The sequence below is a fragment of the Budorcas taxicolor genome, chromosome 5 (genome assembly GCF_023091745.1).
Source record: "Budorcas taxicolor isolate Tak-1 chromosome 5, Takin1.1, whole genome shotgun sequence".
In the NCBI taxonomy this organism is placed as follows: Eukaryota; Metazoa; Chordata; class Mammalia; order Artiodactyla; family Bovidae; genus Budorcas; species Budorcas taxicolor.
The window spans coordinates 71,786,176-71,813,936 of NC_068914.1; the positions used below are offsets into that span (position 1 = coordinate 71,786,176).

The 27,761-nt window shown below is 41.7% G+C and overlaps 1 protein-coding gene across 2 annotated transcripts; it reads right to left on the reverse strand.

Moving 5' to 3' along the window:
- Nucleotides 1-837: 837 nt before the first annotated feature.
- On the reverse strand, nucleotides 838-26,945 carry EIF4B (eukaryotic translation initiation factor 4B). Of its 2 annotated transcripts, none has more exons than XM_052639510.1 (15): nucleotides 26,798-26,945; nucleotides 19,260-19,397; nucleotides 18,106-18,314; nucleotides 16,675-16,791; nucleotides 15,360-15,414; nucleotides 14,568-14,702; nucleotides 11,639-11,776; nucleotides 11,385-11,558; nucleotides 7,013-7,241; nucleotides 5,914-6,011; nucleotides 4,886-5,099; nucleotides 4,299-4,354; nucleotides 3,627-3,732; nucleotides 3,298-3,370; nucleotides 838-2,930 (listed from the first exon to the last, which is right to left on the reverse strand). In XM_052639510.1, the coding sequence occupies exons 1-15, from the start codon at nucleotides 26,808-26,810 to the stop codon at nucleotides 2,853-2,855; spliced, it is 1,833 nt and encodes a 610-aa protein (XP_052495470.1). In that variant the 5' UTR covers nucleotides 26,811-26,945; the 3' UTR covers nucleotides 838-2,852. The 2 variants fall into 2 exon arrangements, with proteins under 2 accessions (XP_052495470.1, XP_052495469.1); XM_052639509.1 differs by having other exon boundaries at nucleotides 5,899-6,011.
- Nucleotides 26,946-27,761: the final 816 nt, after the last annotated feature.

Here is a 27,761-nt window from a genome sequence, read left to right on the forward strand (position 1 = left end):
GCTTGAAATGAAGGCTTTGGAAGATGTGAGGCAGGCTATACAGGCAGCCTGGGCGGGAGCTTTTCCTCCCTGCCCACAGGGATCACAGCACAGCACACGCCCCCTTAACCAACTTCGAAGTCATTATCCCTCAACTTGGAAGTCAACCCACCAGCCCTAAACTACAAGAGCTGCTGCTGGAACTGGCCCAGGAAAGCCACCTGTTTAACTGTGCTCCCATCTCCCACATCTCCCACCCCACACTTCCTCTTGGCTCCAAGTCCCCAAAATTGTCCACTGTGGTTTCTGTGCCTTTTATGCTCCACCCCCTTGTGACCTTAAGGATTCTCTGCCACTGTTCTAACCTCTTTCCTGCCTTGAAACAATGAACAGTCTGTCTCTAGCTGTTCGGAAAATTCCCACCGTTCGTGCTTTAAAAGTGGCCTCAGTTGTAACCTGGACCACCCTGTCAACTCCCCTCTGCCTGCACAGTGCAGCTAGGAGAGCAGACACAGCACCCGTCCAGACTGGAGTGCAGGTTTGCAGTGACAACACCTCAAAGACCTGCAGATGTAGCCCTAGAGTTCCTGCTTCATCTTACGATTAAAATAAACAATACAGGAAATGGGATGCAGATACTCAGGTAAAGTTAACACCAGGCACAAATGATGGAGGGGGAGTTGATACTATCATTTCCAGTTCTGAGGCCTTAGTCAGCAGATTCTGCTTGTAGTCCCACACTTCAGCTGCATAAAGTGGTATCGAGTACTGAGAGAACTTCAGCAAGGTGTGTGTGTGGAGAGCACACTGTCAGTGGACAGAATGTGGTATGCGTATCAAGAAATTTAAGCATTAAAGTGAACTTTAAAGATCAGATTTATTTGGAGAAAACAAAAAAACCCCAAAACCCAAAGGATGGGATTTTACATTTCAAGACATCTCCCAGGTATTAAGTCTACAGATTACAAATCATTTTCATAGAAGATATTTTTGTACAAATTTTACATGTAATGAGGAGCGGGTCATAAATCCCTGTTTGTTCTAACAGGGTGACAGAGTAGAGGAATGGGGGAAAAAACCAGCTTTTTTGTATACATCTATTTGGAAGGAGTAGACATTTAGAGGGCAAACCCTACCTTTTCAACATCTATAGCAAATGGTTTAAAAAAATACCCTTTCAACCTCGGGTATCTCTAAAAGCCACTTCCTAGCTACTAGCCACTCCAAGCCAATTATTTAAAGTTACCTCACTTCGTATGTCCTTTATGTCCACTGGGTAAATGATTCATTACGCTCACTGCTGCAGCACTCATAAACCAACACCCTGCAAGGGTGGACAGGGTCTAACCTAGGACTGATGGGAAAAAAGTTTGCAAATAAGAGACCAAGGTGTCTTTTCTCTGTAGGTACCAGTACTGCCCATAAGGACACCATCTATTGAGCTGACAGTACCAAGGTGCACATAAAAGTGGGCAAGTAAAGCTATTGTGTTGCAAGAGAAGCAAGAACCTTGTTACATTGTTCTCCATTATCATTCATTCTCGCAAGGAATGCTAAAAAATAAAAAGAACCCCCCCCCAACACTGGTCTAGGCCACATTATAAACCCAAACATTTGTGTGGGATTTCAGTGCAGAGATGGAAACTTTTTGAAAAAGCACACCCCCCAACACCAATCAAGGTTGTAAGAAAGGTTTCCAACTTAACCACACACACCACTCAAGACTGGTAATTCTAAAGTTTTCTGAGGTGCAAAAGGGGTCAAAGCAGCAGGAGCAGGAATGGCTGGAGGGAAGGAGTGAGACTCGAGACAAGAAGCAGCCAAGAATCGCTTAAGAAAAGCAGTAGTGATTCCTCACGGGACAGCTCCCGGGGGCTCTAGCGGATGCCTAGGAGACCAAGAGTGTGACCGAAGTCCAAGCCGTCTGTGGGAAGGCAACAGGAAAGACTAGCACGAGGAACCTAAGATGATGACAAGAGTCTGAATTTTTAAAACTTCAAGATTTCAACAGAATGTGGATTTATCTGAACTTTCAGAAGGGATAGTATTTAAGAAAGGGTGAAACCAGGACACATAAAAGATCTGGGAATTCCCACGAACCCTAAGTGCTTCCTGCTCCAGGAAGTAAACCATTCATGTGTTTACTGGAGGTCATATACCATTTTCTCTATTACTGGTGCAAAATAATTCACCAAACCCCGAAGCTTCTTTTCAAACCACGATTTCCCCATTTATTTTGGTCACCAAACAGTCCTATTCTTCAGTGGCCTGTAGACTCACTTCCACCTACCCCCCTGGGGGGTACAAATGAAGGAACTCCCCGTAGGCTGGCCCCAGTAACTCAGAACTAAATGAGAGGAGGGGCTGGCAGCCTCCTGGAGACTAAAACATCAGAGACTAAACCTACCTTGCCGAGGATGGAGAATTTATTCAGGTAATATTTGAGAATTCATGTATGCCACAACAGGAAAAGAAGAAGTAAAGGCAGGAACCTCACTCTTCCTTATACCTGTCTACTGCCCAACTAGATTCCAGACACGGCATCACCGTCACTGCATTCTGCTAAACGGAGGCCCCTAGGCACTAATCACACAGGCAACTGCACGTGTCATAAACACACACCACAACTTTCCCATTAGAAGCTGTGCGCCTCTTTCTCTGGCTACACTGGTGATTCTCCTGTTAGTTCAATACTTTAAAGGCTGCAGCAGCATGCAAGAGAATTTCATTTCATTTTGTTTTTTAAAAAAAAAGTTAAGAAAGGTCTCCAGGAGATGGTGAGTTTTATTTTGTCTTGTCTGGATAGAGGTTTGATTTGCTCTCGAATGTTCCAGGGTGGAGAGAGACTAGGAGAAAGCACAGAATGCAGAGGTCTATTCGGTGTAATCTCCCTCATTTTCATCTTCACCGTCAATGGCAAGAGCAGCGTATTTGCTTGCCGAACTGAACTTCTGTAACAGACAAGATAGATAAGGCCTTGAATTCTCACAGCAAAAACCAAGGTCCAGGATACTGCGGCAGATGGGAGCTGGATGTCCAGACCACACCCACTCATTTGCTTATTGGGCTTCTCTGATGGAGCTGTAGCTGGGGAGAGTTGACTGGAGGCAGGTGTATTCTTATGGAAGGCACACACCTTTTATCTTGAAGAGGGGATCAGAGTAGTGAAAGGCAGAATGAAGGAAAAGCTAGCCTAAGCTTCTTTCACTATTTCAAACAAGCAGCAACACCCACTTTCAACCACTCCATTTGCAGCATGTACAGAATTTCAATGGTGAAAGTGGGCCACAGGAAGTTGAGGAAGTCTTTGACACTCACCGAGGCTGGATTTTCTTCAGCTTTCTTTGGCTCAGGTGCAGATCTGGAGTCGTGATCCTTTTTGCCATCTTTCCTGCAAAGGGAGAAATACCTTTAGGAGAGAACTCTCCCAACACCAATAAGCAGTTTTCAGATACTGAATAGGCACACCCAGTCAACAATTTTGGCTATCTGGACCTTTTGTAATTTCTAGATTCTCAGAACTGTAACTAACTATATTGGCTGACTTTAACAGGTTCACAGTGGGAACTGGCAATGCTTGAAGAACATAATTACAAAGTGGCAGCTATCAAGCACAGGGCAGAGACTAGAAAGAAGGACATGCATACCTGTCTGCCTCCTTCCAGTGGTCTCTGTTCCCTCCGTCTCCCGGACCACGGCTGGAGTTCCCACTTTGGCCTTTTGGGGCACTCACCCCATCTACTTTATTTTCATCTGTTAGAGGGACACAAAAATAAATGGAAGTCAAGTAAAATAAACACTCCCACTCTCTCAGGTTTCCCTTAAGCTGAAGAGAAGTGTGCCCAAAGGTACTGAGGGAAATGAAAACTACCCCCGATCCAGACTTCCTTCCTAGGCTCTTCTTCCGCATCCTTTGTATCAGTCACACACCCTAAATAAGATCCACTAAAAAATTCTGCCATGCGGTTAACGCCATCATGAAAAGCAAAGTGGAAATAAGGACTATGACGCTGTGTAATGACCTTGGCCTTGCAGATGGCAACATTGCTAATCTGGACCAAACATGTCAGTTTCCTCCCCACCCACTTTTCTTTCCCTTTTCAAAGAAATGTACTACCAGGAAAGGGCAGGGCTCAATGTTTTCTCCAAACAAGCCACTCCTGCCCTCTACTGGCAAGAAAAAGCAGACAATCAACTTTTAGCAACAAAAAAGGTGCAAAATACAATGAAGTTCAGTATTTTTCAATTCCTCTATAGAATCTTTTTTTTAAATTTAGGTCTCTATCTTGGCAAATGACCTACTTCCCTCTTGGCCTTACCTTTCCTTGCTGATCCTTCCTCAGATGGTTGAGCTGGAACTACTTTCCCTCCACCACTAGAAAGAAGACATATAATCACATTCATCAACTTATCTTAGGAAAGGAACAGAAATGTCTATGTCAAGTGCAGTAAGTCTTACAGAAAACCAAAAACACATGCTTAATGCTTTTAAACATTAAAATATGGGAAAAGACACCAATCAGAGCAATCATGTGAACCTGACCAAGTGTCACATCCTTAGAATCGTCACAGTCATGTTAGGTTAATCTTATCCCTCTACTTTACAGATGAGAACCCTAAGACTAAGGGAAGTGCGTGACCCCCAAGGCCATACTGCCAAAATGCGGCACTTGCAGGTTCCAACTTATAGTGTGTGCAGACTGAGTCACCAAAGTGGTGCCAACCAGCTGGCAAAGCTCCAGAAAACTGAACCGCCGGCACACCACAGAATCTGCACTATGAAGCCAAGACGGCAGAGCTTAGCAGATGCCATCAGGCCAGCGCCCCAGAGGGCACCTTCCACCATGAGAAAACAGCACTGAAGAGTCTATAGCCAACCAACTGCTATGTTTCCAAGCTGACTCACCTTGTAGGGGACTGCTGCTCTGTGTCTGAGCTCTGAGATCGAGCAGGAGGGTTAGAACTTCGCTTCACCCAAGCATTCTCCTTTGGTGGAGGGGCTGGCATTACCTTTAGAGGCTGCTCAGGTTTGGGAGGCTTAGAAGTTGGAGACTGACAGTCTTCCTCTTTATTGGGGGTTTCATTTTCTAGAGACTTCTCACTCTCTCTTCTTCGTGCATCTGTGAGGTCAAAATGGGAAGGTCAAAGCATCAAAAAAAAAAAAGGGCTTATTGATAACAATCTATTAGAATCTCAAGAGTGGAAAATGGTCCACATCCAAGTATACTGCTTTCCATCATTATTCTTAAATACAGAGCTGACTTTGGCTCCCAGCAGATAAAATAGTATTATTTTTTCTAAGATTATAAACTTTATTGTTCCCAGTGTTAAAATGTTGGTATTTGATACACATGTAGAAACACTCGCAACAGAAAGTGATCCAAGAGTCTGGACCTCACTCGTAGCACACTGGATAAGGATGTCTGTTATTGTAGGGGACACGGATTTGATTTCTGGTCTTGGAAGATTTCACATTCTGTGGAGAAACTAAGCCCGTGCGCCACAACTATGGAGCCTGTGTGCTGCAACTACCAGAGTCCATTGTCTAAGCGTGGGCTCCACCACGAGAAGTCTTTATGCATCCTGACTGCAGAGTAGCCCCCGCTCTCTACAGCTGGAGAAAGCCCACCTGCAGCAGTGAAGACCCAGCACAACAACAACAGCAAAGTGACACAGGAACCCAAGAGGAGGACACAAGCCAACAGCCAACGGTACTCTTCAGTGGGAGATTATTAAACTGATAACTAGGTCTCTTCTGGTGCCCATTACCCAGGTTTTATCAGAGCAGATATTAAAGTCAGACCGATCCATGATAACCCAAATAGAGAGTCCATGACTAAATTTCATATTCCAAAGTCTATGCATAATTTGGCTATGGATCCGTTAGGTTATGGAAAAGGGCAATAATGAGATACCCACCCTGGTCTGACTTACTTCTGCCAGATGTGGCTGAGGTCCCAGTCTGTGATGACTCACTTCCTGTCCTTGATCGTTCCCGTTCCTGAGTTTCTTCACTTCGCCAGCTTGGGTGTCTGGATAAAAGAGATTTAACAAAATACATCAGGTCCAGCTCAGGGATGGCCACCTTGGACCCATGCTGACCCCTCAAGAACTATCACTTTTTAAGTTTTATCGCGTTGGCTTTATCTGTGGGTGTATAACCTGTCTCTCTTGCTCAAACCATTTGAAAGTGGCAGACATTTAACACACTTGGGTTCCAAATATAAGTATCACTTGCTTCAAAGTTACCTTTATGCCACTTTACTTTTACAAAAAGACCCATATATGCTGCTGCTACCGGAAAGAAATCCTAAGAGGATTCTGCTTTTACAAAAAAGATGAAAAGTGAAAACAGCTTTCAGTGTTGATTTTGCAGCAAGCTTTTTATCTGTTAGCAAAATGTGTCCTAAAATAATTGTTTCTTTGATTTACACCATTTTGGCTTATAAACTTTTGTAGGAATGCTCTACTTCTGGACATTGGGGAAACCTGTACTTCACCAAGTGTTGGCTAGGGTTAAGAACATTCTCCTATAGAATCTGTAACTCTGTGCTCTGTTATTGACAACACAATTCTGCCAATCAATCAAAAAATCAGGCCTAGTTTTATTAGATTATTATAACTGGAAAACAATTTACAGCCTATACTTAGTACTAGTGAAAACATTCTTTCTATTCCATCTCCAATAACTCGAAGAGGTAAATCCAGTCATCTCACTTTGGTTGGATTTTACTCTATACACCAAGGCAGGGTTTGGCAAATTTTTTTCTTAAAGGTCAGCCAAAATTTGCAGATGCTTGTGAGGGCCCAGGAAGCCTTTTGAAAATCATGAGGGACAGGTCACAACTCTTCCCTGACTAAAGAAACTGTCTCACTCACTGCCACTTGGCAGCTTTGGCCCATGAGCACTAAATGCTAGTAAGTGACAACCAGTAACACTCACACAAATTTCCCAAGAGTCCTAGAGATACAATGCCCCGTTAAGAATCATGGGCTTCGAGGATGGGAAATCTGCCACTGAAGGTCATCTCACCTCTCCCGAGGCCGTCGTTCTAGTTTTGGCTCGTCCAGCTGACGCTGCAGTTTCTCCTGTTCCTTCTGTAGCCGCTCTTCTACTTCTCGTTCTCTAGCAGCTGTGTCAACAGGCTTTGCCCCTCCAAAGATAGAGGCTGCGCGACTGGACTGGGAGGTGCTAGCGGAGGAATCATCTTCCTTAGGAGTACTCCGAGGCTTTAGGTTCAGTTTGGGTCTTTGGGGGGGACCTAAGTTAAAAAAAAAAAAAAAAAAGTAATAGTTTTTGGAAATCACCAGAAGCTGATGGCTAAAAGTCAGATTGCCAGATGTATCTCTTATGAAATGCTATTTAGTATTCAGATTAAAGAGTGGCCTAGCCAATCCAACAAAGGTAAGGAGGCAGATCATTAAACTGATCATTTACCATGATTACTATTATCTGGGGGGATTTTTAATTACGATAAGATATTGGATGAAAGTATCTTGTTAAAATATGTGGTCTGGAAAATGAATCATTTTAGTAGGTAGGTTAAGAAGAACTTGTAACACTATGCTGGGGAAGACTCCAGCTCTTATATTCTTTATCTCTGTGTATAATATATAAATTTGATAGGGATTCACAGGGCAAAGCATGCAACAGTGAACACCACAATGTCAACTTTTCTAAAGGGGTCTAATTTCTTCCTGGATCCAAGTTGTCAGAATTTCAGAATATTTCAAGGAGATTGTATTTCTCAAAAATCAGTGTTTATCCTAAACATTTCAAACATACAAAAGCTATAGGTTTTACATTAGTAGTTTCCGTTAACTTTTACAGTAACATTTTTCATCTGTATAACTGTCAAGGGGCCACAACCAATGTGGACAGGATACAACTGGAGTCAGAAACAAGAACTCACTGAAGTCACACGCCTAATATAGGGTGGACCAGAAAATGAAATCCACATTATTGAAGCAACTCCACCACTCGTCCCACTGTAGTACACAGTGTCCCCTTCTTCCTCCTTTGATAATTGCATTACCTACTCAACAAATAATCTGAACACTTATACTTCAGATACCATATCAACGCCAGGAACATGAAGAGGCAGAGCAGTGAAGGCCCTTGTCTATGTCAGAGGTACAAAGGGGTATGTTTTAGGCCATGAAGAGACAAAAGAAGGGTTTTAGAAGAAGAATAACCTAATTAGATATGGTTCCATAGACAATCCAAGCCAATGTGAAAACAGAGGGAAATGTAAGTAACATGGGCATAGCAACGACGTCTGAACAGTGACAGTGGCAGTGACCCTGGAGGAAAGGGGGCAGATCTTAGGAGTTGGGGGTGGTGGGGGTGGAAATCAACTATTGGGGGAGGAAAAGGCATGAAAGGCAAAGGTCAGTAGCTGACGAAGATTGCATCTGAGCCTCTACTTTTCAAAGTGGAGACAATACTAGTATAGTCTACCACATTGAACACTTAATCATTAACTCTAGGTGTGCTGTCTAAATAGAATTACAGAGAAGAATTCTGGACCAGATACCTTGGGGACTGAATCCAAGCCAGGACAATGAAAGCCCAGAATCCCAACCACCAGGCCAACTAGGAAGCTCCCAGATGTATTTTTTTAAAATGACATCGCTGAAGTCAGAACAATAAATGGTGGCCATTTACAATATTTTTTGAGAGGCAGAGTTATAATACAACGCATGTTTTATGTAAGTGATCGTAACGTTAGGGGCATTAATTTTACAATAGGTACACTGACATCTTACCATTAATGAATGAATAGCAACCATTTGGTATAATGGCATTGAAATAAGCAACACTTGGTTTTTAACCCATTCAGTTCAGTTCAGTCGCTCAGTCATGTCCGACTCTTTGTGACCCCATGAATCACAGCACGCCAGGCCTCCCTGTCCATCACCAACTCCCAGAGTTCACTCAAACTCATGTCCATCGAGTTGGCGATGCCATCCAGCCATCTCATCCTCTGTCGTCCCCTTCTCCTCCTGCCCCCCATCCCTCCCAGCATCAGTCTTTTCCAATGAGTCAACTCTTTGCATGAGGTGGCCAAAGGACTGGAGTTTCAGCTTTAGCATCAGTCCTTCCAATGAACACCCAGGACTGATTTCCTTTAGGATGGACTGGCTGGATCTCCTTGCAGTCCAAGGGACTCTCAAGAGTCTTCTCCAACACCACAGTTCAAGAGCATCAATTCTTTGGCGCTCAGCTTTCTTCATAGTCCAAGTCTCACATCCGTACATGACCACTGGAAAAACCATGGCCTTGACTAGATAGACCTTTGTTGGCAAAGTAATGTCTCTGCTTTTCAATATGCTATCTAGGTTGGTCATAACTTTTCTTCCAAGGAGTAAGTGTCTTTTAATTTCATGGCTGCAATCATCATCTGCAGTGATTCTGGAGCCCCCCAAAATAAAGTCAGTCACTGTTTCCACCATCTCCCCATCTATTTCCCAGGAAGCGATGAGACGAGATGCCATGATCTTAGTTTTCTGAACGCTGAGCTTTAAGCCAACTTTTTCACTCTCCTCTTTCACTTTCATCAAGAGGCTTTTTTAGTTCCTCTTCACTTTCTGCCATAAGGGTGGTGTCATCTGCATATCTGAGGTTACTGATATTTCTCCCGGCAATCTTGATTCCAGCTTGTGCTTCTTCCAGCCCAGCGTTTCTCATGATGCACTCTGCATAGAAGTTAAATAAGCAGGGTGACAATATACAGCCTTGACGTACTCCTTTTCCTATTTGGAACCAGTCTGTTGTTCCATGTCCAGTTCTAACTGTTGCTTCCTGACCAGCATATAGGTTTCTCAAGAGGCAGGTCAGGTGGTATGGTATTCCCATCTCTTTCAGAATTTTCCAGTTTATTATGATCCACACAGTCAAAGGCTTTGGCATAGTCAATAAAGCAGAAGTAGATGTTTTTCTGGAACTCTCTTGCTTTTTCCATGATCCAGTGGATGTTGGCAATTTGATCTCTGGTTCCTCTGCCTTTTCTAAAACCAGCTTGAACATCTGGAAGTTCACGGTTCACGTATTGCTGAAGCCTGGCTTGGAGAATTTGAGCGTTACTTTACTAGCGTGTGGGATGAGTGCAATTGTGTGGTAGTTTGAACATTCTTTGGCACTGCCTTTCTTAGGGATTGGAATGAAAACTGACCTTTTCCAGTCCTGTGACCACTGCTGAGTTTTCCAAATTGGCTGGCATATTGAGTGCAGCACTTTCACAGGATCATCTTCCAGGATTTAAAATAGCTCAGCTGGAATTCCATCACCTCCACTAGCTTTGTTCGTAGTGATGCTTTCTAAGGCCCACTTGACTTCACATTCCAGGATGTCTGGCTCTAGGTGAGTGATCACACCATCATGATTATCTGGGTCATGAAGATCTTTTTTGTACAGTTCTTCTGTGTATGCTTGCCATCTCTTCTTAATATCTTCTGCTTCTGTTAGGTCCATACCATTTATGTCCTTTATCGAGCCCATCTTTGCATGAAATGTTCCCTTGGTATCTCTAATTTTCTTGAAGAGATCTCTAGTCTTTCCCATTCTGTTGTTTCCCTCTATTTCTTTGAATTGATCACTGAGGAAGGCTTTCTTATCTCTTCTTGATATCCTTTGGAACTCTGCATTCAGATGCTTGTATCTTTCCTTTTCTCCTTCTTCACAGCTATTTGTAAGGCCTCCCCAGACAGCCATTTTGCTTTTTTGCATTTCTTTTCCATGGGGATGGTCTTGATCACTGTCTCCTGTACAATGTCACGAACCTCTGTCCATAGTTCATCAGGCACTCTGTCTATCATGTCTAGTCCCTTAAATCTATTTCTCACTTCTACTGTATAATCATAAGGGATTTGATTTAGGTTATATCTGAATGGTCTAGTGGTTTTCCCTACTTTCTTCAATTTAAGTCTGAATTTGCCAATAAGGAGTTCATGATCTGAGCCACAGTCAGCTCCTGGTCTTGTTTTTGCTGACTGTATAGAGCTTCTCCTTCTTTGGCTGCAAAGAATATAATCAATCTGATTTTGGTGTTGACCCATACCGCCTACCAATTACTGGCTATGAGACTGTGACTGAGTTTCATTTCTTCACTTGAAAAGTGGGGCTAAAACAGCCCATTTTAAGTGAGACCTTACTGTAAGAGTCTGGCAAATGGTTTTTTCCTTTTTTGTCTATTCAATTAAATTTTAATCTATATCCTAAGGCAGATTAGAACTAGGCTTTATGTTCATCATGTTCATTTTAATCTAATGCTCTTTCTATCCTGTTCTGATGCATTTTTCTCTTTAACTATGTCCAGATTCTATTTGTGCCCATAACTGGAAATTTTCAACCAGTTACTACTCTAGTTGTAACGCTCCATCAAGCAAGCAGACAAGATGATTACCTCTGTCATCCCGCCTATAATCATCCCGAGAGTAATCATCTCTGGAACTCCACGACCGGTCATCTCGTCTGTCGTATCTGTCTTCATAGCGGTCCCCGCCTCCTCTGTAGTCGTCATCCCTACGGTACCCGCTACCGAACGCTCTTCTGCCACTGCCTATCCTGGAATCGTAGCCTGTGAACAGATCCCAAATTGTAATCATCACACTGGAGGGAAGAAGGAAGCTCTTAAAATAATTTGTGTTTTATAATGACCTCTGTCATAGTCTCTGCCACCTCGGTCATCATAGCGATCTCGGCCCCCGTATCGATCCATGTCCCGGCGTGGGCCATCACGGTAACTGTCCCGATACCCATCACGATATCGGTCTGAATCGTAACGATCTCGATACTCTAGAGGAGAAGAGAGACAGGTAACGTCATTCCTTTTTCTTTGACGATACTAATAAAAACAGCCCAAAAAGTCAGTTTGGTTTCGAGTTCATATTCACTGAGTTGTCTGTTTTTAATAACAACAAAAATACTATATCCAAGGCAGAATGATTTGTATTGAATTAAGTTTTCTCAGTAGTTATTTTTAAAAAGTTCCCTAGTGATTCAATTAATGTTCCTGGGGCGGGGGGGAACAATTCAGGAGGAAGTTAGGGGGAGATAAATATACAGCGGTTCCGCCTTATTTGTGGTTTAGCTTTTTGAAGTTTCAGTTACCTGTGGTCAACTACAGCCAAAAATTTTTACTGGAAAATTCCAGGAATACACAATTCTTAAGTTTTAAAATGTAACAACAGTTTGTGCTGTTCTGAATAGCATGGATGAAATCTTATGCTCTCTCCCTCCAACCTGTCCAGGATACAAATCATCCCTTTGGTCCAGCGTACCCACACAATATAGTATAGTAAGATATACTTTGAGAGAGACAACACATTCATTTAACTTTTATTACAGTATACTATCACAATTGTTCTATTTTATTAGTAATCATTATTGTTAATCTCCAGTATACTTAATTTACAAATTAAACTTCATTATAGCTATGTATGTATAGGGACAACACAGTGTAACACATAGGGTTCAGTAATATCCAAGGCTTCAGGCATCCATGTGGGGGTGGTGGTGTCTTGAAATGTATCCCCACAGATACGTGGTGGGGTGGGGGGGGATATGGACTACTATGTTTTCTGTAATAAACTTCCAGGATTAATGATTGAAACATTAAATAATATAAGCACAAAACACTAGAAGAAAATATAGCTGGAATCTTTCACACTTGATATCAAAGAATCAAAGACTACTTAAAAGTTTAGCATGGAGGGAACTCCCAGGTGGTCCAGTGGTTAGGACCCCAAGCTTTCATAGCAAGAGGCATGGGTTCGATCCCTGGTTAGGGAAAACAGGGTGTGGTGTGGTGGTGGGGAAAACAAAAATTTGGCATGGAAAAAAAATTACATATACCACAAATCAAAATGAGAAAAATACATGCAACATATGACAACTGGTTAATTCAAACACCTCAATGTCTCAATATGAACCAATTAATTAAAAAATGAAACAGCCAACTTAAAAGATGTTTTGAGTTTACACAAGTAGGTCAAATAAAGATATTATTTTTGTGACAGCTTCATTTTAAACAATGGTTTCATTTTGCAAAGATCATCATTTTGTCTACATGAACATTCATCCACAGGTAGTTTAGATTTTATAAATTAAGGGGCTTCCCTGGCGGTCCAGTGGCTAAGACTGTGCTTCCAACGCAGGGGGGCACATGTTCAATCCCTGGTTGGGGAACTAAGATTCCAAATATCTCGTGGCATGGGCAAAATAAAAAATCAAATAAACAAACTTAATAAATTATAAACTTGCACTAAGAGAGCAGGGATCCACAGTGAAGAAAAGAAGCACAGGAGTTATGCTATTATAAGATAGCATATTCTGGAAATATACAAAACATTTAGCATGCTACTTTGTCCCACTCCCAAGGTGTCTTTTATGGGCTACTGGCTTGGGACAGGGGTCTCTACCCTTTGTGGCACAGTGTGGGGCCTACCTCTACCATGTTGGCAGGGCTAACTTTGGGGCCCTGGCCTAGTCTTTGTTATTATCCATCTTGCTTGCTCTAAATTTAATATCTGAGGTGACAAAACTGTCATGTTCCTGGGACCCCTTGGGTTGACTGTCTGCTTTTCCTTTCAAGAGCCATTTCTCCTCGTTAATAATAAAACCTCTTGCATAGATACTGAAGTAAAAAGTACCTAAATAGTTGTCCCAAGGCTCTGTTGAGTCATAAAGACTTCATCTAAAAATCAGATACAAACGTGACTTCGTCCTTCTACATCTTAACTATGTCAAGGACGCTCTTAAAATAGGACTGTATCTCTGCTTCCTCAATTGTACTTGGCACAGGGTTCACTAGTGTCTCACAAGAATCAAAATGTTTGTGGATTTAAGTTGCTCTTTCCATTTTTTAACTTAAAAAATATTCCAAACATACAAGAAACTATAGAAATGATAACTGACTTTGAATCTATTACTTAGGTTGAGTGGATATTTTGGCAATATTTTGCCACGTTTATTTCAGTTTTAAAATTTAAAAGTAGCATGTTACAAACGTAGTGAAAAAATTCCCTCCATCCTCTATCCATAATCATGAAGGTGGCTACATTACCATGCACATATCTTTACAAACTTACATGTTGACACTACATGATACTGCTCTAAAATTCCTCCACATTTTTGCTTTTCTTCCTCACCATAACAGGTTTTGGAAATTTCCTGGCGGTCTAGTGGTGAGGACTCAGCACTTTCACTGCCGGGACCCTGGGTTCAATTTCTAGTCAGGAGGATTAGGATCCCATAAGCCATGAAGCTTGGCCACACCAAACAGGTTTTGAATTTTATCCCTGTCATCACATGTACGTTATCAAGTATTCAATTATATCAACAAACCACTACTTAGTCATCTCTAAATAACACATTTTATTTGCATACTATTTCTCTCCCCTGTTAAAATAATGTCCAGAGAGCAGTATTTCATGTTTTGTTCACTGCTATATCCTGAGCTCACAAAAGTACCTAGTGTATGGGTAGACGTTTAGGATTATTTGAAGGTAATGAATTTTCTTTTATTGTCTAATTACAAAACACCCCCAGAACACAGAAGAAACCAACTGGATGAAAATGAACTTACTGTCTCCAAAGCTATCATCACCCCTTCTAGGCGGGTAGTCATCAAAGCTGTCTGCAGCAGGACGGGCCCTCCAGTCTGTATCTGTTTTGTCAGAATCACGATTTCTATCTCGGCCAAAAGAACGATCATCCCTGTCTACAGATACATCAAATAAAAAAACCACAGGTTAGCTCACAAAAACTGTTGCCAAATATTTCTCACATGCGTAGACAACCCCTGCTGCCTCACATATGGAACCTACTTATACCACAGCATTGTCATGAAGTCACCCAACCCTGTAAGTGCACTCTTCAGCTCAACCAAGTGACTCCCTTCCTCACATTTATTCCTACTGGTTTAATGCTTACCTGTCTCATTTTCTATATAGGCCAGGAGCCTCTAAAACATACGTGAATCGGACTCCTTTGGTGTCCAGAGTGCTAGGTATGTAATTTATTTAGCATATATTTAACGTTCATCTAAGTCAATCAGGGTTTCTCAGTCTCAACACAACCAACATTTTGTTGGACAATTCTTTGTTGTGGGGGGCTATCATACACACTATAGCACAGCCCCTGGATTCTTTTAGATGTCAGCCCTCCCCACACTTATGACAACCCAAATGCCTCCCAATACTCCCAAATACTCCCAATACGAATGTCCCCTGCGAAGCAAAACCACCCTCAGGCAACAATTACTGACTGAGATTACGGTAGGCCTCCACTAAAAATTTCTGGGGAAGAGCACCTCTGGTTTGTCATCCTAGGACCAGATGAAACAGAACACTCGAACACATTCAGTCAGCTTTCTCACCTTTATCCTGTGCTTGATCAGCAACGTCCACTCGAATTCTCCTGTTACCTAGAGACTGAGAGCATAGGACCATATTAACCAACCTTTTGCCCCATTATGCACAAATCCCATGAGTGACCTTGAACGTCTGGGCATAGCAGAAGCACTGGGGGAAGGAAGATAAAGGAAAAACACTGTAATCTAGCCAACACTACAATCTGTTGGCTAAAGAATCCTCTATAAAGACTTGAATATAAAATAACCTTGTAGAATTAACATTTAAGTTGGGCTTAAATAAATGTCAGTTCAATTATCTTACTATTTTTATAAAGTCAAATCTCACAGAATAGATTTAACTTTTTAACTATCACAGGCAATTTATTAAGTGTAATCCGTTTACATTATAGTCAATTCAGCAAACTTCAGACAATAACAGTTATATGGTATCCTTTTCTTATCCAGACCGAGGAATTAAAAATTAGGAATGCTAATGAAACCTAAAAATGACATGAAAAGAAAAAACTTCCAACTTTTGTTTTTCATATATTAATATTTAACTAAACACACAAATTTTATTCCTGTTTGACATTTGCTTCAGATTATCATGGTGGTACTCAAGCCTGAAACAGGAAAAATATTTTAGGAGCTGGTTTCAATCATGTCCAATGTCAGATTTGGACCACAGAATTATGCCACAAATGTCATTGGAAACTGTTTTCTCAACAATGAGAGGTTTCTGGAATTTAAAAAAGAGCCTTTCTTTTCCTTTTCAGATATAATCAGCTTGATTTCTAAAGTCACTAGAGATAAAAAAGCAGTTCCTGGATTATAAACTTTTTATTACTAATAAGCAACTAACTGTTTTAATATTCCTGCTTGGGCAAGCCTAACAATCCATACATGGCCTTAAATAACTGATTACATTTAATCTCCATTCCCCTTCATGTATTGAGAGCTGCATTTCTTCCCCCTGCTGAACCTCTGGTGTGTCTAGACAGGAAAACATTTACAGGCAATAGTAGGAACGCAGGTAGGAACGCAGGACTGGATGTTCACTATCGTTCCCAGGACCAAGCATTACTGCTACAAATGACATTTTAGAAATGTTTCTGAGCCCTCTCAAAATTATTACTAGGCCCTGCTGAACTTGCTGAAGGGAAGTGTGACTTGCTAGATGTTGAAAGTTAACTGCAATACTGATAAATAATCCAGGCTTTTCTCTGTATATATTGTGGGAATCTTTGAAACAGCTACAGACCCAGATTAAAAAATAATCAGTTTGCTAAACATAAAGAGTTGTTAGCTCCCAGCCCTCAACCCCACCCTTTTTATTTACCTCTTCGTTGAGGCTCAAGGCACTGAGCAAGGAATCCAGGTCCTCAAACTCAGCGTAACCAAAACCTTTTAACCTCTCAGGATTGCTGGGCTCACGCGGTAAACGCACCGCACTGATCTAAAGAAGAAATAAGAAATAGTTCCCAAATTCAATGTTCTTGTTCACTTGCCTTCTTTTTTGACACTGTGTATGCAATGGATTTATCTGAAGAATACACAAGAACCTAGATGTCTCCAGGAGGAAAACTGGTACAGAGGGATACAAGAGAGACTTCACTATAAACCTTGTTAAAATCTTTTCAACTTGAATAGTATGAATTTAACCCTTAGAAAACTTGGACAAGTTCAGTATATTCCTTGCACCCCTCACTTCTGCCTCATTTTGTATTTCTATTTTTCAGTTGTTTCTCAATTAAGAGGAATCGCCTATCCCACAATTAATTGATTTTCAATTTTTCTCTCTCAGAAATTAGACTCAGTTTTTGCCAAAAGGTTTTCTGGGCAGTATATTTTATGACAAGCTGACTTATCTGAGAAACCTTACTTACTGTTTTCACCTATTTATAGCTTGGCTGAATCAAACACTGGATTGTAAACTCTCACCATCCTTACCCTCTGCCAAATTCTGAGATGATAAAGCACTGAATCATACTTCTAACTACTTTCTTGTCACCTTTTGTGTCTGTTTTCTAATCCTTATTATTTATTTCTTCACTTCTCTAACATTGTGCATATATTCAAGTTATCTTTTGCATCACTGACTTGATACTTTATTCTGGCCTTCTGAGATATGGATTTTGTTAGTTGCTTTCAAATTCTATTTTAACTCCACTCATGAGTAGAGCAGGAAAAGGAATAAAATAAAAGGGAATAACGATGTCCTCTCATCAAAGTTTGGAAAAAGGACTTTTTACACACCTCATACTTTGTCTTTCTGGAAACTTTCAGATCAGTGTTTTTAAACATCTTGCCTTAAGCTTTTTAAGCAAGCCTGTGAATTCCATTATATGTGAACAGATTCTGTTAACATAAACTACATATCTGTTCAGTTAAATGTATTCATATAAAATATTTAAATGTAGTTTTGCTATAAGCCTGAATGTAATTAACAAAATAGCTGAGTTTAGAGAAACTTTCTTCCCACTTTTCAACATTCAACTGGGTACGTTACCTTTAAATTTCTTAATGAGAATGGTATATGTTCTTGATAGACTCTCCCTGTATCAATAAGGTATTAAATCTGTTGATAAGACTGTCCGACTGCTGCTGGATGAGAACATTCTCAGCCAGAGGGCCTAAATGCCACTTAATTATATGATTTTCTTTTCTAAGTCCATATATAACCTCAGAACTTTTCTCAACACAGGAATTCAAGAGACAATCACTACGCTACCTCCCTATGTAGTTAATTACCTAAACCTTTTACACTTACATTTAATCCTCTAAAGAATTCCTTAATGGAGTCTTCTGTCACATCATAGGGCAGGTTCCCTAGGAAAGCAGTGTAGGGTGGAGATTTGGGAAGACGGCTCCGGTCAATATTGGGTTCCCGAGCAGCCCGTGGAGCAGTGGGCAGGATGGAACGGTCAATTGGAGGTGCCCGATACACATCATCATCATTACTATGCCAAGTGGTTGAAACTAGGGTAGAAAAGTAAACATTGAACAGCTGAGGAAACTTCCCTTAGTGCCACTGCAGAATGAGAGGACCTACACAAGTGCCAAGTGCTAGACCATTTTATTCCACCTTACCTTTGTAGGAATCTTGTGTTTTACAGAAAAGGAAACCAAGATTTTGGGAAGGTTTTGTAACTTGCCTACCAAGGTCTCACAGGTGGTAGCCCAGCAGGATGGTGATCCTAGTGGAGCTAGGAGATACTGTCCCTACGGTACTGCCCATGAGTTTGTACTTCAGGTATCAACACTTACAGAAGGTACCATCCAGATGAAATTTCTTAATATAAAAATAGCTCACAAAAGTATTTTTCAGTTTGCAATGAAAGTTTTAGAAAAAAATGATGGGTGATCAGATATGTCAGGCCCAATGACTTTATAGCTCCTGCCTGTTGCCAGCTATTCCGCGAAGGCACGGAACTTCTTCAAATATTTCCCCACCATAATTACTATTCCCATTCCTTTCCCTCAGACCATTTTTGTTTACCCAGGAACACCATACCTTCATACTAATAGCTCCTAGAACAAATTATTCCTTGACTGTTAAGTATAAACAGCTTACAGATTATACTGCTATCTTATTTTATGAGGACACTGCAGAATTTTAGACCTAAAATGAAATCATCTAGTCCTTACTTTCCAAATGAAAACAAGGCTTAAAAGGACAGTACCCTGACAAAACTCTATTACTGTAATAGTCATACTTGGCATTAAGCCCTCTTGAATCACCACTTCAGTCCCTATTTCAAACTCACAGCGTTAACCTATTTTGTTATGTACAAATACATAAACATAAGATTTCAGGTTCTACAAAATTAGTAAGCTTCTTCCAAACTGCAAGTGTGAAGCATTATTATGGGATATATTTCGTCCAGAAACTCCAGGCATGATGGAAAACAGAAGGAAACGCACCATCCCCTTCCAGATCGTCTGTTTCATCAGCCCAGCTGACTGGTTTGGGGACATAGGTGCTGCCTCCACCAGTCCCTCCATCCTCAGCCAGAAAGTCTGTTAGGGAGATAGTCTTCCCCTTCTTATTCTTCTTTTTCGCTGTTTCAAAAAGACAAGAGAAAGATTACTCATCAATACTTGGGTCTTTACAGAATTGTACACAGCACTATTGTTAAATGTACTCATAAGAAAGTAACAAAAAAGTCCCACCAAACGTTTAAATTGTGGTACATTTATATGAAAGAATTCCATCCAGATATAAAGGAGAAAGCACAATGTACTGGGACAGAAAGCCCAATGAGAACTGAAAAATAAAATGCTGCTAAGTCACTTCAGTCGTGTCCAACTCTGTGCGACCCCAGAGACGGCAGCCCACCAGACTCCCCCGACCCTGAGATTCTCCAGGCAAGAATACTGGAGTGGGTTGCCATTTCCTTCTCCAATGCATGAAAGTGAAGTCACTCAGTCGTGTCCGATTCTTAGCGACCTCATGGACTACAGCCTACCAGGCTCCTCCATCCGTGGGATTTTCCAGGCAAGAGTACTGGAGTGGGGTGCCATTGCCAATGAGGTAGGGGCAAACTTTTATTTCCTACTACATTCTCTTGTGTATCATTTGAGATTTTTAACTATTTGTGTTTAAGAAAGGTTACTACATTCATTGCTCCCAGGACACAAAGAAACAAAACAAAATCCTTACTCTTAATATTCTGACACTCCTTCCCTACCTTAACACCACATATGAAAACGAAATGTTATACTAAGGGAAAAACGTTAAGAAAGCCCTGAGAACCAGCAATTTAAATGTTTTCCCTGGTTATGAAGTCTTTAGGAATCCTGACCATGGCTCTTTAACTCTCCAGTCCTTAGAACTTCTTCTGAGATGGCACCAGTCAGCAGCTAATGCAGAAGAACTGAAAGGACTAACAAGTTCTAGAATTGGCCCTTCAGAGCAGCTGTGACGCGGTTAAGGGAAACAAACAAACCCCAAAAACCATAACAAGCAGCTCTGTTGTAACAAAGATCAGTTTCATGCCTTTTATAATGATGAGTTCCTTCTCCATGTTCTAATTTTCAACAAACTTGCAATTTTCAATCCAAAATGATGAAGAGTCTGTAACTTGATGCACCATTTACTTAACTGAACGAAGGCTATTCTCTCACCTGGTACTTACCTGTCCTTTAAAATACAATTTTCAAGAACTAAAGACCTGTTTGCTGTGAATGTTATGAACCTTCTGGACACAAAATGAACCTCAAGAATTATGGTCTCGATGTGCAAAACAGACAAACTTGGCTACAATTATACAGGGAAAATATGGTCTTGAATGTGAAGTTTTCATGCTTCTCTCAAGTAACTTAATAGTAACCCTGTTCCAAAACTCATTTATGATCACCAGATTATATTGTGGATCTATCCTATGCTTTGGAAGAAAGTAGCTATGCAAAGTTTGATAATACCGATACTGCTCCTAGTTCATACACCAAGGCCAGGGGAAATTTTAATTTGAATACATAAAACATACCTTTGTGGTAGAATGATAATGTATAGGCTTATTTTAGTTGTTTAATTAAAAAATAAGTGGGACTAGTATGATGCTAGCTAGAGAGCTTTACCTTCATGGGGCTTCATGATCTGTCTGGTCATTGAGAAAATAAAAATAGAACTGGTGGTCAGCCCATACAATAAGGTAAAGCCCAACGTGAGAATAATAGTTTGATTGAGGTATCGCTTTTCCCCCTTTGTTTTACATACAAGTGAAAGTGAAAGTGAAGTCACTCAGTCGTGTCCCCATGGACTGTAGTCTACCAGGCTCCTCAGTCTGTGGAATTTTCCAGGCAAGAGTACTGGAGTGGGTTGCCATCTCCTTCTCCATGGGATCTTCCCAACCCAGGGATTGAACCCGGGTCTCCCGCATTGCAGGCAGATGCTTTACCATCTGAGTACAAATCTAATGCCAACACAGCACAAGCTGGAAAACCAATCTGCCCTTTGTTTGATTTTGGCGTAAATCAATTTCCTAAATCAGGTTTTCTCAGTTTTTACCTCTTGACAAACTAATCTCACATTCTCCTTTAACGTCATTTGAAATTTCAAAATAGTGTGTCCAAAAAAGAAAATTAAAACACTGTTTTAGAATGTTTTTTCAAACGATACATATCCCTTTCCCCTCTGATTCTGTGACTGGACCCTCCAAAAACTTCTGGCTGAGAAATCACTGTTGGATGATGGATAGCCTTCATATACAGACAAACTAAAACTCTTCCTCAAGACCTCCAACTTCTTTAAAACTAGCAGCAGCACTGGCTCAATCATAATATAAGCAGCAGATTTAACAGAACAAGCCTTTAAAAAAGTAAAATTAACAAACCTAAATGCTCTCTCCACTCTTTTATTCTAATAATTGAGAATGTTATCTAAATCCTTCATGCACCTTTTGCTCCAACAATATCTATGTCCATTCCATGTTTAGGACTTCACTGATGTTCTCTTCTTTACTAAGTAAAGTATCCTTTAATGCTCCAGCAATATCAAACCCTTGACACAATGACTGAGCTGATCCAACTCTTAAATGTCTTTAAATTTTTCGTGAATTGGTGAAAGTTCAACCACGTAATAAAACACGTCCCAATTACTTAAGACCAAATCCACTTGGACAAGAAGAAATTTTATTAAACCCTCTAACTGCCTGCTTGTCTCATTACAATTGTAATTTACTGACTAAATACTAGATACTTGTGAAGCTCTTTATATACTCATCTAGTTAAGCTTTGTTATGACAGGTATAAAAATAAATACTACAACTGATCAGCTTAACTCTTTCTCAATTTCTGCACTGTTGGCTGACATTTTAAGTTGGGTAATCCTTTGTGGGGGAAGGCGGGGAGACAATGTACCACGTATTACATGCTGCTGCTGCTAAGTCACTTCAGTCGTGTCTGGCTCTGTGCGACCCCATAGACGGCAGCCCACCAGGCTCCCCCGTCCCTGGGATTCTCCAGGCAAGAACACTGGAGTGGGTTGCCATTTCCCTCTCCAATGCATGAAAGTGAAAAGTGAAAGTCACTCAGTCGTGTACAGTCAGACTCTTAGCGACTTCATGGACTGCAGCCTACCAGGCTCCTCCATCCATGGGATTTTCCAGGCAAGAGTACTGGAGTGGGATGCCATTGTCTTCTCCACCATGTACTGTATACTTAACAGCAATCTCCAAGCCTAGACTTAGTGTCCTGGGTGGGTGAGACAAAACTGCCCATGGTTGAGAACCAGCATTCTAAGTGGTATTTTCACAGCAATAAATAAGTAGACAAACAAAAGGAAATGTTAGCCCTATTACAAAGCACCATTAGCAGAAAAGTGACTACAATAAACCAAATCTTCAGGATTATCAGGCTAATCAAAAGTAAAAACGCTTTAGTTTTCTTGAAATGTTTTCCTGTCCTAATTCCATTGTATTCGTAATGAAAGCTCCAACTGACATATACTGGAGTGATAAAATCTATGGACAAGCTGTTAGTTCTTTAAATAAAACAGTAGACACCTTAGACACCTTAAAGTACTTTAAGCAATAAACGCTTATTTGTTGTACAACGCAGCCCTACTTCTCCCTCTTTCTCAAACTAGTATCTCTTATTCAGGAAGGAGAATTCACATAGTTCTTAATAATTAAATGAGGCATTGTTAAAAAAAATAAGTTTCTTGGACTTCCTTGGTGGTACATTGGATAAGTATCTGCCTGCCAATGCAGGGGACATGGGTTCAACCCCTGGTCAGGAAGATCCCACACTGCCACCGAGCAACTGAGCCTGTGTGTCACAACTACTGAGCCTGCGCTCCAGAGCCAGTGAGTTGCAACTACTTAAGCCCATACACCTAGAGCCTGTGCTCTGCAACTAGAGAAAGCCCTCTCAGGGCAACGAAGACACAATGCAGCCAATAACAATGATAATAAAAAAATGCAACCCGCCCAAAGACCAGACTGCCTAGAATTAGACTTATGTACTGCTGTTTAGAGCACAGCATGAAAAGATGTTTCATACAGTGTGGCACCGTATCATAACATTAAGAGTCCTCGACCTTTATCGTGCTACTGTTTTGCAGACCAGAGAATAAAGACCGAGTCAGGATCAACAAGCTTCAGCATCTTGCTCGTGCTAAGTCATATCCAACTCTTTGCGACGTCATGGGCTGTAGCCTGCCAGGTTCCTCTCTCCACGGGATTTTCCAGGCAAGCATACTAAAGTGTCATTACTAGGGTTGTCATTTCCCTCTCCAGGGGATCTTCCTGAACCAGGGATTGAACCTGCATCTCCAGCACTGGCAGGTTGATTTTTTTTTTTTTTAACCACTGAGCCTTGACCCCTATGTTTAATTGTTATGAGATCTCTTTGTCCAACTTCATCTTGACACAATCTGAGGAAAATGCCACAATGTTTTTTCCTTACCTCTCCACACATACTCAATTTTGATCACATATGGACCACAGCAATATCCGATACAAATCTAAGAAACTGACTTTGGTTGAGTGAACATATAAATGTACACACATATATTTAACTACAACCAACCAGTTAAAACAAGAACACCCAAAACTCCAAAGTTAATCCCTTTCCCCACGATCAGGAAAACAAATTCTAGCACATTTTGGCAAACAACCAGTTAAAAAACCCCAAAACTCTAAATTTAATCCCTTTCCCCATCATCAGGAAAACAAATTCTAGGATGTTTTGCAATGAATGCAATGTAGTAGGTTATTCTATCTCAAGTGATACATAATGGTATGTGACTTTTACATTCTTTAAAAGTGACATTACTTAGAAATACAATGTTTTACCTTGATACTTCTCTTTGTATTTGTACTTAAATTTTCATAAGACATTTTAACTTTCACCTTCTGAATTTGGGTATCTTACTCCCGGAATAACAAACATATGGTACAGGAAGGGGTATGAAGATAGGTAATACATGAACTGCATATAATAGCAACCAGTGAAACCGTTTTTAACTATAGGAGTCAGCACTGTATGAAAACCACCATTGGACACTATCTTACCATAAAAAATAATCAAACAAGATGCCACATATAATGGCATTCTGAAGTGTTATGCAAATGAAAGGCCTTGTGCGCACACAGGTACACTGTTAACAATCCCAAGGCAATCTAGTCTCACAAACTGCTAACCCATGTCAAATATATTTGATCCCCTATAGGTAAGGACACAGATGCAATAGTTAGCTTTGGGACACCTCCAGTTCTTGAAGTTCAGTAATTAGTCACACCGGATACTGTATTATTGCAAAGAATTTTTTGGTTTCGTTTAAAAGTAGAAGGGAGTGGATATATGTACAGTTATAGCTGTTTCACCTGTGTACAGCAGAAACCAACACAACATTGTAAAGCAATTTTCCTCTAATTAAAAAAAAAAAGTAAAAGGCCTGTTAAGTTTTATCATATTTCTTCACAAAGAAAATATGTTTTTTCAGGGGCCATCAAGAAGTATATTGAAAATAGATTAATTTTATAGACCCATTAACACAGTGGGCCTGTATTAATATAATGGGTGTATACCCATTATACACCAAATCAATACGATGGGAAAAGATCCAAAGTGGGGAAAGAAATTTGATAATTTCTCAAGGGCTGTCAGATGTATTGTACCCGGATACCAGCATAAGTGTCCCTTATATGTATTACACAAGCTAAAAGATTCATGTAACTGTATTAAGGGAGATGCGGGCTTCCAATTGGGTAGAGTGGAAGAAGAGACCTCACTAAGCACATCTGTTTTACTAGTCTGGACTTTATTTACACAATTCTATCGGCGTCTTTCACCTCTAAAAAAATTCCACACAAGTTATACAGAAAAGGAAAACAGGCTTTTCACTAATTATGACACTAAGACATCAAGACGGCAAATTCAGGCCAAAGTACTTCAGATGAAGCTCCTGGGCAGCATCCCAAACTTATGATGATAAACCAACCTTGTTAGTCCCAAGTTGATAATGGGAGAAGAACGAGAAGTTTCAAAGATTGCAACCTTACTCTGCCATCTGCAGATAGTGACCTTGAAAGAGTAATTTTCATATTCCTCACACAGGAGATAACCAACATCTGCATTATCTCACAGAACATCAAATTAGACCACACACAGAAAAGTGCCAGGTCAATTGTCAAGTGCTACACTAGTGAAAGATATTATGCTCAACTGCACCTCAATTTCCTCAATATTTTCCAAAGGCATACATCTCTATGTAAGAGAGAAGAGAAATTCTTGGTGAGAAGTCAGTGTTCAGAGATAAGTCGTTCAATAAATGTTTTGTACAATGTAGGCTCATGCCAGGGAAAAGAGATCATATCCCCCGTTCTAAAATCACTGTTAACAAAATGTTGGCACAACTCTCTACCAAGTCCATCAGAAGTGCAGGCAGACTTACATGAAAGTGATATTTCCTCTCAAATTCTAAACAAGAAGTCAACTCCAGCCACTAGTATTCTTCTAAAAGCAACTCCTAGCAGTTGTGCAGTTACCCTAAAAAAAAAGGCCCTACCCTACTGCTGCGGCTATCAAAACTCAACCAAAACGGAAGCTGTCAAGGGCTCTGATCTTGGTCACCACTGGATCTCCAATATCCAGAAGCATGCCTGACAAATATACAGTTCACACTCAAGTAAAACTGTGTTGACTGAGTAAGAAAAAGTCCAGAAGAAACCTAGGTCTCCACCCTGTTTCCTCTCCTCCAACACGTGGGCGCATCACACCGGATTCCCTACCCCCGTCTTAACTCTAGTAGCGCCAACCTCCAAACCTAATACATTTACCCTTGGAAGAACATAGGGGCCGGATCACACTCTAGAAGGGAAGAGCAAAAAGTGGAAGGACCTAAAGAGAAAGCAACACAGGCGCGTAAAACCTTCCCATCTGGACTCTCGCGCGTGCTTTTCAGGCGCGCCAGTCTCCAGTACCCTAGGCTCTCCGACCGCGCACGCGCACCGCCACCTTCCTCCGCCCCTCCAGCGACTCGCGCTCGGGTTCTAACTGCCCCCCCTTTATTCCCTGCCCCCACTCCCGTCCGCAACGGCCTCGCGCCTTGGAGACCTAGTTCAGAGTGCACCCGTCCGCGCGCCAACCGCCTCCTTCCTTCCTCCACGCTTTCACGCGGGCACAGTGCTTCACGTCTATGAGAAGGCCTACATCTCCCGCTGATCTTTCTGCGCCTCCTCCTCACTCCAACTCAAGCCAGAGTCTACCATTACTCCCCAGTTCCACCTCGCGCAGATGGGGTGAAAAGGGTGTGAGGGGGGAGGGGAAGGTGTCCTTCCCCTCCCCCCAAACATCCCGAGGCAATAACCTAACATGGCCCAGCCGCCAGCCTGCCGCAGCCCCAAAATCCGAAGGGAAGAGGTGCCGCCCACCCCCCGACTCCGAAGAATCAGTGGATCAGGCTCGGAGAGTCGCTTCGGAGCCTGGTCCTTGGCCGCACTCGGCCGCTCACTCACCTGAGGCCGCCATGTTGGGAGAGGGAGAGAGAACGCAAAGGACCCGGATGAGGCAGTCACGTGATTAGAGCGAGCGCGTCGGGCTAGGAGACGCGAAACTGGGAGGGGTCGGGGAATTAAGGAGGGACACAGGAGGCGGGGCGGCGCTCCTCTAGGTTCGTAAAGCAGCGCGAGGAGGTGACGCGGCATCCGACGGGAAGACCTGCGCGACATGTGGCCAAAGGGGTGGGGCCTGCGCTGTCGCGAAACCCCTCACGCTTTACGTAGGGCGACGCGCGGACAAGGGGCAGGTCTCACCCTGGGGCGGGGTCTCCTGATCCGCAGACTTCCTGCCTGTGCGGTAAACGGAAGGGGTGGCGCGGCGTTGTCAAGTTCCACCTCTCTGGCACCTATTGGAGGCGGGCTGGAATCCAGAATGGGCGTGCCACAATTGGTTTCCTGGGAAGATTCTGAGTTTCTTTGTAAATCGCTTTTTGTTAAAGCAAAATAAACCACCATTCTGCTTAAGGATGGTTTTAATTGGGGATGTTTAGAAGGAAAAGAAGGTAACATTCATCACTTACTTGCCATGATCTTTTACTAAAAGTCTTTTAATCCTTCGTTTTGCAAACTAAATTCAGTCAAACTCAGGCCCTTAGGATTTCACCGTCTAATGCTATCTGCGTTTCCTCTTGTTGCCAGGTTGTCCTTGAGACCGGGTGGACTGTAGCCCGCCAGTCTCCTCTGTCCATGGAATTTCCCAGGCAAGAATATTGGAGTAGGTTGACATTTCCTTCTCCAAGGGATCTTCCCCATCCAGGGATGGAATCCACGTCTCCTGCATGGGAAGAACGATCTTTTACCAATAAGCCACCAGGGAAACCCCATAGGTAGTAGTTCATTCAATGAAAATTTGCTTTGCACTCCTACCACGTGTCAGGCGCTTTTATTGGCATTTTGGGTATAACTGGAGAATAAAACTCCA